At 41.4% G+C, this 12,201-nt stretch overlaps 1 protein-coding gene across 1 annotated transcript in view; it reads left to right on the top strand.

The window, feature by feature from the left end:
• Positions 1-12,201, top strand: part of ANKRD52 (ankyrin repeat domain 52) — a 70,974-nt gene that overhangs the window by 30,050 nt on the left and 28,723 nt on the right. Inside the window, exons 8-14 of the mRNA XM_070937841.1 lie at positions 2,888-3,100; positions 3,239-3,317; positions 4,046-4,160; positions 5,239-5,321; positions 7,253-7,370; positions 9,885-9,953; positions 10,618-10,758. Coding sequence (XP_070793942.1) covers positions 2,888-3,100; positions 3,239-3,317; positions 4,046-4,160; positions 5,239-5,321; positions 7,253-7,370; positions 9,885-9,953; positions 10,618-10,758 — 818 coding nt within the window. The remainder of the gene's footprint in view (positions 1-2,887; positions 3,101-3,238; positions 3,318-4,045; positions 4,161-5,238; positions 5,322-7,252; positions 7,371-9,884; positions 9,954-10,617; positions 10,759-12,201) is intronic.

The following is a 12,201-nucleotide window of genomic DNA, read 5'->3' as shown; positions in this document are numbered from 1 at the left end:
GCACTTATAATGTGTCTTGGGGAATTCTGGCTGTCACACTGTCCCTGTAATCATGTGAGCACAATTTCTGGCATTCCCTGCTAGCCTTCCGTGAACAAAGTCAATAAGAAAGGTGGCAGGAAGTTAGAAGTTGCAGTCACATGAGCTCCTTGCTGAAATATTGCAACCCAGACTTTTGTCACTAAGTGGCACAGTCATCTGATATTGTGCTTTACAACTGCATCTCTTAGCAATAGCAATTTCCAGTCCCAAATGCTATCTGTAGCATTTAAAAATTGAGAGTAGCTGCCAAGAGGAAATATTTTAATCTAAATTAAGATGCAGTATACAGATTTTATAACTATTACAGCTTTTCAGATACAGTAATGCAAATCAAGGGAGTTTTATAGTATAATCCTATATATAACTTTGAAGCAAGACCTTATGAATTCAGTGGAACTTCCTAAAAACTGGATTTTACTTGATTTAAGCAAAGTACTCTGAACATTAGCTGAAGCTTGAAGATTAAGACAGGTTTTTTTTTAATGGCATTGTTGAGAATAGCAGGGCCCTTAACTTCCTGGAATTCTCCAGTTTCTTTGGGATTCAAAAATAATTCATGGATGGTTTTTTTTTTTTTTTTTTTTAATTTGATTTATATGCCGCCCTTCTCCGAAGACTCAGGGCGGCTTACAAAGTGCTCAGCAATAGCCTTCATCCTTTTGTATATTTATACAAAGTCAGCTTATTGCCCCCACAAACTGGGTCCTCATTTCACCTACCTTAGAAAGGATGGAAGGCTGAGTCAACCTTGAGCCTTGGCGAGATTCGAACCCTGCAGTAATTGCAGGCAGCTGGTCTTAAGCAGCTTAATAACAGGGTGCCTTAAACTCTTGTACTACCAAGGCTCTTATCTTTAGTTCTCATTGTCACCTTCTCCCAGAGCATGCTTGTCAAAAAAATATTCTGCCATTCCAGATTTTTGTGCTCTCATCTTGCACAAGTTGGTCACATGGTCACCCAGTTCTTTGATGGATTTAACTCTGTTTCCAGTTGTTGCCCAGTTTCCCCCTTGATTTTAAAAGGATTAAGTATTTTTTTGTTATCTCCCTCAGATGGAGGAACTGGGTAAAGAGACTCTGTATATAATCAAGAACCATTAATGGCTAATCCTGCAAAATATATTTCCACAGAAATAGATAATATATCTAGCCAGGAAATTGTGCTAAGCCGTGATCTCTGCGTAATAACCAATTCTCTTTATTATTTAATATAAGTTAGAGAATTAAGAGCAATAGCGTCTATTCATTCTTCAGACTATGTTCAAGGAGAATTTTTTTTTTCCTTTAGGATCCTCTTGTAATAAGAATAAAAAGAGGAATGCTATGAAACATCTCTTGCCTTTGCTTGAATAAAGAGCTCTTAGTTTGTAGCTGAACAGCAGCTCTGTCTCTATTGTATTTTCTTGTAAATCACAATCCAGACAGTTCTGTAATTTAATCTTTGACATAACTTTAACATTTTATTTTTTAAAAAAATAGATGGTTGGCTTATTGTCAAAATAAGATAGCCTGTTTTATCAACTTATCTCCCAAAAGGAGGGAAAGAAAGGTTGAACTTGCTAATCTCCATGTTTATATGCTACCTGGTCAGGAAACAATACTGTGTAAATTATTTCACTTTGCATTGTGACCTTTTAATTGTCATAAAGGTAGGATGGAGTGTGAGAGGACTACCAGTCGTATCACCCAAGTAGCAGCAAGAGTGCAGCAGGACTGGCAAGCTGCCAGTTCAAAGCAAGAAGCAAGGCTGGGATTTTAACTATAAATCGCTTTTTTCAGTGCGGTTGTAACTTTGAATGGTCACTAAATGAACTGTTGTACGTTGAGGACTACTGTAATGGTAAACTAAATAAGTACAGTATTTTTATATCTATCTATCTAGATATCTAGATATCTAGATATAAAAATAGATAGATAGATAGATAGATAGATAGATAGATAGATAGATAGATGATAGATAGATAGATAGATAGATAGATAGATAGATAGATGATAGATAGCGTTATAAAGCCTTAGTAAGACCACATCTAGAATACTGCATCCGGTTTTGGTCACCACACTATAAAAAAGATGTTGAGACTCTAGAAAGAGTGCAGAGAAGAGCAATAAAGATAATAAGGGGACTGGAGGCTAAAACATATGAAGAACGGTTGCAGGAACTGGGCTAGTCTAGTGAAAAGAAGGACCCGGGGACATGATAGTAGTGTTCCAATATTTGAGGGGCTGCCACAGAGAGGAAGGGGTCAAGCTATTTTCCAAAGCACCTGAAGGCCAGACAAGGAATAATGTATGGAAACTGTGAACAAGGAGAGATTCAACCTAGAAATAAGGAGAATTTTTCTGATACTGAGAACAATCAACCAATGGAACAGCTTGCCTCATCACTGAAAGCTTTTAAGAAAAGATTGGACTGCTATTTATCAGAAATGGTGTAGGGCAGTGGTTCTCAACCTGTGGGTCAGGACCCCTTTGGGGGTCGAATGACTCTTTCACAGGGGTCGCCTAAGACCATCGGAAAACACATATTTTCAATAGTCTTAGGAATAATTTTATGGTTGGGGGTCACCACAACATGAGGAACTGTATTAAAGGGTCGCGGCATTAGGAAGGTTGAGACCCACTGGTGTAGGGTCTCCTGCTTGGGTGGGGGACTAGATGACCTAAAAGGTCCCTTTCAACTCTGTTAATCTGTTAAGATTTCTTGGAGAGAAGACGAGCTTGAGTATAATAGGTTGGGCTGTCAGACAGCCACAGCATATGAACTTTTTCCCCCTTTTTGGCCAAACCTTGTGCCCAGCACAAAGTCTCAGCCTATTCAAATGCTACCTTCCTGTGTTTTCTTACAGATTGATGAACCAAATTCCTTTGGCAACACTGCACTTCACATTGCCTGTTACATGGGCCAGGATGCCGTGGCGAATGAACTGGTCAACTATGGCGCCAATGTCAATCAGCCCAATGAAAAGGGCTTTACCCCCCTGCACTTTGCTGCCGTCTCCACCAACGGAGCCCTGTGCCTGGAACTTCTTGTCAATAATGGAGCTGATGTGAACTTTCAGGTATGGCTAGATGTGCTGCATTGAATAAATAGGGCCACGGGGAAAATGAAAATGACTTAAGCATCCCTGGGGATAGCAGTGTAGGGTTAAAAGCAAATAGACCTCCTTGTTGGCTGACTAAAGCTTTGATGTTTGCAGAGTAAAGAAGGGAAGAGTCCTTTGCACATGGCTGCCATTCATGGACGGTTTACACGCTCTCAGATTCTCATACAAAATGGTAAGTTGTCAGCTATTTACTGTTAAGGAAACCATCCTAATATTTTACAGTATTGTTTTCTCAGGCTGGGATCTTACAAGACTGACACATCGTGTAAGTTTTGGGGATCCTATTCAATATTTCAGTTGTTTATTTGTTGACGCTCAAAAAAGTTACCAGTCCCTGCAGGTATTTGAACTTACTTGTATCTGTTATTTTCAGCATTTTTATTGTCATTTTAAATTGCAGCAACTTTGATTTCCTCCAAATTAATTTTCTCTTTACTGTTCTGAAAGTTAGGCACAAAGGGACATGTATGTAAAGTTATTAAACATTCACTCTCAGTGGATCCTGCACTGAACAGAGGGTTGGATTAGATTACTTCTATGATCACTTCCAACTCTTATGACTCAGTAATTTTGTATCAGACCTGGGCATTTTATCTGCTGTGCATCACATCCGGCCCATGGATGGTCCAGTCCAGCCCAGCCCAGCCCAGCCCGTGGCAATGGGTGTGTGTGTGTGAGAGACGTTGGCAGCATCGGGGGCAGAGCGGTGGGGCAAGGGCAGCAACGGGACGGCAGCCCTCCACAACGGATCCAGTTTCTCATGTAGCCCCATGTAAAACCAAATCGCCTAACACTGTTCTATATGGTACATTCTGATCTCCTGGTGGCTAAAGTGGAGTCGCCTGTTGCCTCGGAGCGAATTGAAGAAAAAAATATTGATGCAGTCTGTTTGTTTCACAGGCAGTGAGATTGACTGCGCTGACAAATATGGCAATACCCCCCTCCACGTTGCTGCTAGATATGGCCACGAGCTGCTAATTAGTACTTTGATGACGAATGGTGCTGACACTGCAAGGTGGGGGCATATTTCTTATCCGAATTAATGTTCATAGATCTAGAATTCTGACTTGTTTCCTTCCTAACCCATTAGAATCGTCAGGGCAGAATAAAGCAGACTTACAGTTGTCTTAAAGTAATGCTCAGCCAAATGTGTACCCTGCTAGTTAGCCACAACCAGGTCATTATTGGACTGTGTAGTAGAGCAGTGACTGACTGACAATAGAGTATACCAGCACCTAGTTGAGGATGATTGTAGTTTAGAATTGATGGTATGCAAGGTATAAATAGCAATAGCACTTAGACCAGGGGTGAAATGCTCCCGGTTCGGACCGGATCGCCCGATCCGGTAGCAATGGAGGCAGGTGGTTTGGAGAACCAGTAGCAAAAATCCTCCCCCCCCCCCATGCCCAGCTGAGCTGTGCAATCATCAGAGGCTTTTTTTTTTACTTTTAAAAGCATTTTTTCTACAACTTCGGCTGAAAAAATGCTTTTAAAAGTAAAAAAAAAAAAAAAAGCCTCTAATGATCGCGCCGCTCGTCAGGCATTTAAAAGAAAAAAACCCTTTTTTTCTTTTAAATGCTCTGACAATCCAAGCTGAGTTCCCTGATCAGGGAACTCAGCTTGGATCGTCAGAGCCTTTTGAAAGCATTTTTTTACCACCTCTTAGCCGAAGAGGTTGTAGAAAAAATGTTTTTAAAAGTTTTTTTTTTAAAAATGGCCACGCCCACATTCCCTCCCCCACCAAGCCACGCCCACAGAACCGGTAGTAACAAATTTTAGATTTCACCCCTGACTTAGACTTATATACTGCTTCACAGTGTTTTACAGCCCTCTAAGCAGTTTACAGAGTCAACATATGGTCCTCATTTTACCAACTTTGGAAAGATGGAGAGCTGAGTCAACCTTGAGCTGGTCAGGGTCGAATTGCTGGCAGCTGGTAGAATTAGCCTATAATTATTGCACTCTGACCACTGAGCCATCGAGGCTCTAAATGAAGTCAGTGTGCCCATGTGGGGGTGGAGATCACTTTATTCCTGCTCTGTTTGCAGCCTTGGCCTTCAGTATTATCATGTTTTGATCTTTTATTCTTCCAGGCGTGGGATTCATGACATGTTCCCTCTGCACTTAGCTGTTCTCTTTGGATTCTCAGACTGTTGTCGTAAGCTACTTTCCTCAGGTAAGTTTTCTATTGGACTGGGGGGGCTTGGTTCACAAGGAGACGGTTGTTTTTGTACACGTGGCTGAATTCAGGGCAAGCCAACTGTGTGAATGCTTAAAAAAATAGAGGAATTGTCTGAACGTATTACCTAGTAGTTGGCAAATGTGAAGGATTTTTTTAGCAAAAATCTAAATTCAAGGTGTAAGCCTATAGGTTCAAGGCTGCCACAGAGACACTAACTTTGGCACATGACCAGCAAAATCCCTAGTCAAAATTGCATCCAAATTTATAGTGTTTCGTATGATGGAAGGGGTAAGTTACTAAGTACATAGTTAACTGCATTTATTAAAATTAATAATTAAAATTAAGTATAAGTAGGCATCAAATAATATTCACTTTTTTTTATCCTAGCCTGATACTTTTTACAGTCCAGCATATAATTTATCATTTAAAGGCCAAATGTAATCCTCAATGTAAAAAAAAAAGTAGCCTAAAGAAAAGCGGTTTTGATTTTAATCAGTGCCAAAAGAAATAGGTTAAAGTGATTTGGTTATAGCAATAACTTAATTTAATTTAATTTAATTTAATTTCCAATTTATATACCGCCCTTCTCCCTGAGGACTCAGGGCGGTGTACAGCCAAGATAAAAAACATAGAATACAAATATTAAAACATTTAAAAATATATATAAATTTTGGCCCGAAAGTTAAGAATCCCAGACTAATTAAAAGAATTTAAAAATTTTAAAAATTTCTTCTTAAGCCAACCCGGCTTGCTGAAAAAGATAGGTTTTCAGGGAACGACGGAAGGCATTGAGGTCCTGGATTCTTCTTATCTCCGGGGGCAACTGATTCCAGAGGGTGGGAGCCCCCACAGAGAAGGCCCTCCCCCTGGGCCTTAGGCTTAGCACTTAGACTTATCGTATTTTTTGGAGTATAAGGCGCACCGGAGTAGAAGATGCACCTTAGTTTTTGGGGAGGAAAATAAGAAAAAAGCTGATTGGCAGGTAGATCGGCCTCCCGGAATACCCCCAATCAGCTGTTCCCAAAGGTGAATTTTAGCAACAGGTTCCTTGGTTGTGAGCTCTGTGCCTTGCTTTTTTTTTTTTGCTTTTTTCCTGCCTCCGAAAGCCTCTGAAACAGAGCTTCAGAAAAAAAGCCTCTGAAGCTCTGTTTGGGGGCTTCTTTTCTGAAGCTTCTTTTCTGATGCTTTTTTCAGCCTCTGAAACCTCTGTTTGAGAAGCTGGGTGGGGCTACATTCGGAGTATAAGACGCATCCAGATTTTCACCCTCTTTTGGGGGGAGGAGAAGTGCATTTTATACTCCGAAAAATACGGTATTTACCACTTCATAGTGCTTTTCCAGCCCTCTAAGTGGTTTACAGAGTCAGCATATTGCCCCCAACAATCTGGGTCCTCATTTTACACACCTCAGAAGGATGGAAGGCTGAGTCAACCTTATGTTGAGAAAATAAATGAGGATTGAATTAAAAAAAGCATAAATCGATTGAGAGGAAGAGGAAGATGGAAAAAAATCTGGTTGGATGGAATTGATGAGATCATCAAAAAAGAGAGGTGGAAAGTTTAAAGAACACAAGACAGCATATGAAGTAGCCTACAAGGGGAGAGTGAGAATGATTTACAAGGATAGAAAGTTATGGAGACAAATCGGAAACAGGGTTGGTAGAAATTAGATTATTTATAGTTCCTTTTTTTATCTCCTACATTTTATTTTAGCTTATTATACTTTTCTATGTTTTCTGTTACATTTTTTAATCCCCAAAGGGACTAGCATAATGCATACCTATGAAATGTGGCTTTCCTTTATATCGAAGAGGTTGGTTGATAATTTCAGTATATTCCAGAATCATAATTTCCATGGTATCTGCGACAGAGTCATGGTAAATTAATCCCATTTCCCAGTCACCTTTCACTTTCTTCTGATTCTCAGGTCAGTTGTACAGCATTGTCTCCTCACTCAGCAACGAGCATGTGCTGTCTGCAGGCTTTGATATCAATACGCCAGATAACCTCGGGAGGACCTGCCTCCATGCTGCTGCTTCCGGAGGGTGAGCAATTAATGTACTGTTAATATGGCAAGACATTCCTTGGGATAACTCTGAAAGAAAGATTTCCAATCTTATTATCTTTAGATTCGGTTAAATTTCAGGTAGGTCCTCGACTTAATGACTGGTCGCTTAGCCACCATTCAGAGTTATGATGTACTTATGACCCAGTTTCAAAGTTCTTGCAGCTATCCCCCCCCCCCCCCGCAATCACATGACCTCACTTCAGCCACTTGACTACCGGCTCACATTTATGGCTATTTGCAGCATCTCACAGAAACATTACCAATTTTACAACATTTTCTGCACAACCAATCTGCAGCAAACATTTGGTTCGCTTAACAACTGCTGCAAAAAAAGATTGTTGGGTCAGTCACATGGGTGACCGGTTCTATGACCATCAAGTAGTATCTGTAGAAGAGCATCTGTATGCGGTTGACCACTTCTATCCAGTTGGAGTAAAATAGACTTCGAGAATAACCAATTCTTGGAGTACTACTGTAGTCAGGTGGAGACAATTCTCTGTGATCAAAGCAAATATTAGACTAATCTTTATTAGCATAGAGCAGGGGTCAGCAACCTGCGGTTCTGGAGCCGCATGTGGCTTTTTCATCCCTCTGCTGCGGCTCCCTGTTGTTGGTCGGCACCACAATTGATAGGGCTTTCAGTTAGGACAGGCAGAGGAAAAAGGACACCATGCTAGGAGGAAACTCTATGGTGGAGGAACCAGACTTCCAGTCAGCAGAGGAAAAAGGACGCCACACTAGGAGGAGACTGTTATGGGGGAACCAGACTTCCGGTCGGCTCCAGAATTGAACGAGGGCTTCCGGTTAGGACCTTTGTGGCTCTTTGAGTGTTTAAGGTTGTCAACCCCTGGCATAGAGTAATATTAATTAATACAGCATTGCCTTTTGCAGAGGTACCGTATTTTCCGGCGTATAAGACGACTGGGCGTATAAGACGACCCCCAAATTTTCCTGTTAAAATATAGGGTTTGGGCTATATTCGCCATATAAGACTACCCCTCTTCCAATGCACACCAAATAAAAATTAAAAAACATCAACTGGCTCATCCACAATGTAAAAGCAGCTGTGCTAGACCCAAAATGGCCCCTGCAACAAGCAGGAACCTCACACAGCCACAAAAAGCCCAAAAAAACAACTTTTACACTTTACACACACACAACACAACACAACACAACTGGCTCACCCACAATGTAAAAGCAGCTGTGCTAGACCCAAAATGGCCCCTGCAACAAGCAGGAACCTCACACAGCCACAAAAAGCCCAAAAAAACAACTTTTACACTTTACACACACACAACACAACACAACACAACACAACTGGCTCACCCACAATGTAAAAGCAGCTGTGCTAGACCCAAAATGGCCCCTGCAACAAGCAGGAACCTCACACAGCCACAAAAAGCCCAAAAAACCAACTTTCACACTTCACACACACAAAATTCCACATACAGCTTTGTGAGATTTTGTGTGTTTGTGTAGTTAGAGTGAAACACTACAAAAACATACTAAATCTCAGAAAGCTGCACAAATATTATTTTATTTTATTTTATTTTATTTTTTATATGAAAGCTAAATTTAAAACTTCCTAAACTTTAAATGGCTAGGTCTAAAAAAGAACAACTAAAAAAAACCCCAATTAACTATTTTTTTTAAAGATCCCAAAGAGGAAAAAAACTTACCCAATAGAACAGGGGTCTCCAACCTTGGCAACTTTAAGACTTGTAGACTTCAACTCCCAGAATTCCTCAGCCAGCTTTGTTTTGCTGGCTGAGGAATTCTGGGAGTTGAAGTCCACAACTCCCTGCCTGCTTGATTGCAGGCAGGGAGTTGCTTGCTGATGGAATGGATTCAGGCAAGCGAAGCAAGGCAAGCGGTGCGACTAGCAGCTAAGGTAAGCAAGCTGGAGGGGGAAAACTTTTTTTCTTCAACATGGCTCTGGCGATCCCAGCTGAGTTGCCTGATTAGCAGATCGTCAGAGCTTGGATCGCCAGAGCCATGTCAAAGGAAAAAAGTTTTTTTCTTCTTCATGGCTCTGGCGATCCCAGCTGCGTTGCCTGATTAGCAGGCAAAGCTGGGATCGTCAGAGCTTGGATCGCCAGAGCCATTTAAGGCTCGTCAGAGCCTTTCGGGCTGGTCTGCCTGGTTACAGGAGAACAACACCTGGCGTATAAGACGACCCCCGACTTTTGAGAAGATTTTCATGTGTTAAAAAGTCATCTTATACGCCGGAAAATACGGTAGATTGATTTCCTCATGCCACATCATCTTCTACTATTACTGCATCATGCAGTAAAAGACTAAGAAATAAGGCTGGCATCTTTCTCCATCCCTACCTTTCCCTACCAGACTGGGCATGACTGGTACATGGAGGGCATCTGTTGGGTTAACATTTTACATTTGGAACTGAGACAAATTCTCAGCCTGTTATTTCATCTGGGGGGGAAAAACAGATATAAAGAGATATCTTCTTTATCCTTTGGCTTCTCTGCAGGAATGTTGAATGTCTTAACTTGCTGTTGAGCAGCGGAGCTGACTTGAGGAGGAGAGATAAGTTTGGAAGGTAAATATAGAACACGGTGTCTTTGAGACCCTGGGTGAGAAGGAAATGTCTAAGATTAAAAGCCATGTGCTGGGCCTCCTTGAGAAATGAATTTAGAGGTATAAATGGTTCTGTTAAAATACAGTACTACTGAGATTGAGGTGCTCACTTGCATGTATTTTTTTCTACCTGGCTGACCCTCAATGCTGTGCTTTTGTGAGTTGGATAGTTGAATTTGGGGCAATACTTCATTGTATGTCACTTTTTAGTTTGCTGATGTAACTCAGTGGTAGCAGTTCTGGGATGCAATACCTGCTTTAAAGGTGGCAGGACTGGAATTTAAGTCCTTCTTGTGTCATAGACCGAATTCTGGATCTGTTAAAATGACATTCGTAGAACAATCTTCAAAGGTTGTTTTGAGAATAAAACACTACAATTGTGCAGTGCTTTTTTTGTACCGGAGCAGTTTTAAAAACAACGAAGAGGATTCAGACTTCTCATTCCTTCAATATATTACTTGACTAGACTTGGTTGAGTAGCTGCTTCAATCTGACCCTGTTGTCTTCTAATCCGGATCAGTTTGCTACATGAACTTGCCATTGAGTTGATGAACTGGTGTAACCTTCTTAAATGTCACATAGGAACATTATCTGAAACTCCCTTTCCTGCTTTTTTTTTTATCCAGGACTCCTTTGCACTATGCAGCCGCGAATGGCAGCTATCAGTGTACGGTGACACTAGTCACTGCCGGAGCCAGTATTAATGAAGCTGACTGTAAAGGCTGCACCCCCTTACATTATGCTGCTGCTTCAGACACTTACAGGAGGTAGGAAGAAAAAAAAAAAGGGAAAGAGTATGATCTTAGCTGAGTACAATTAGTTTCAATTTTCTCATCAGAGAATCCTTCCATGGAATTATTTTATTTGGTTTCCTTGCACCTGAAAATAAGATTGGGGAAGCAATTCAGCACAAAAGCTCTTCCTAAGAAACACTGTGAATCAAGGAATCAGTGTCTACATTCTTACTGAGCTATTTAGGGTAAAGTAGGTCTTCAGTTTTCTATCTGTCTGAAGTATAATGACTTTAGTCTCACTTGTTCATATGTTTAGAAATCTAAACTAAAATCTAAATCATGCTCTACATTACTGCTGCTTAAAAATATCATAAGCTCGAGGCTGTTGTGACTAGGTTTCCTGCTTTTATGATACACTGATTCAAAGAAAGATCAGCTTTGATTCTCATGGTGTTTCTTGGAGCGTTGTCTGTAAGCCTTTTCCCTGTATTGTAAGGGAAGGCAGAAGCCGATAATAAGCTTCTGTCTCTGCCTGGGATTTAGTTTAATCTCATTTGGGTAACTCTTAACTTTTGGTGAGATTCATCTATGTGAAGTGTGCAGTTTAATTATAATCCATTAAGCTGTTGTTGCCATCAGTCCTGCTTTAGTATATATTCTTTTTTTAACAAATTTCTCATGTGATTATTATAAAATAATTTTTGTAAATAGATTCTAAAATGCAGAGTTTTACTAGATAATGTAGACCTGGGCATTTATTTATTTATTTTATTTATTTGTTTAAATTTCTATACCGCCCTTCTCCAATGTAGGACTCAGGGCGGTGAACAGCCAAAGTAAAAACAAGACATACATACAAAACATACAAAATCTAAAAAAAACTGTTTAAAATAATTAAATAATTTTGGCCGTAATTAAAACATTCCAATTTAAAATCCGTTTAAAATTTGACTCAAGCCAGCCCAGCTAGTTGAAATAAATGGGTTTTCAGGGCCCGACGAAAAATCCGGAGGTCTGTTATTGTACGTAGCTCTGGGGGGAGGTTGTTCCAGAGGGTGGGCGCCGCCACAGAGAAGGCTCTCCCCCTGGGGGTCGCCAGCCGGCATTGTCTGGCGGACGGCACCCTGAGGAGGCCCACTCTGTGGGAGCGTACTGGCCGGTGGGAGGCTATTGGTGGCAGAAGGCGGTCTCGTAAGTACCCCGGCCCTAAGCCATGGAGCGCTTTAAAGGTGGTCACCAACACCTTGAAGCGCACCCGGAAGACCACCGGGAGCCAGTGCAGCTCGCGCAGGAGAGGTGTCACGGAGCGCCTCGTCGCCCCCAAAATCCCCCGCGCGGCCGCGTTCTGGACCAGCTGGAGCCTCCGGGTGCACCCCAGGGGGAGCCCCATGTAGAGAGCGTTGTAGTAGTCCAGGCGGGAAGTGACGAGTGCCTGAGTGACTGTGCGTAGGGAGTCCCGATCTAGAAAGGGGCGCA

The sequence above is a fragment of the Pituophis catenifer genome, unplaced genomic scaffold (genome assembly GCF_029215685.1).
Source record: "Pituophis catenifer annectens isolate HBS135680 unplaced genomic scaffold, rPitCat1.0.hap2 SCAF_2, whole genome shotgun sequence".
Taxonomy (NCBI): domain Eukaryota; kingdom Metazoa; phylum Chordata; class Lepidosauria; order Squamata; family Colubridae; genus Pituophis; species Pituophis catenifer.
The sequence above is the reverse complement of the archived record's forward strand: the minus strand, read 5'-3'. Positions and strand labels throughout refer to the sequence as shown.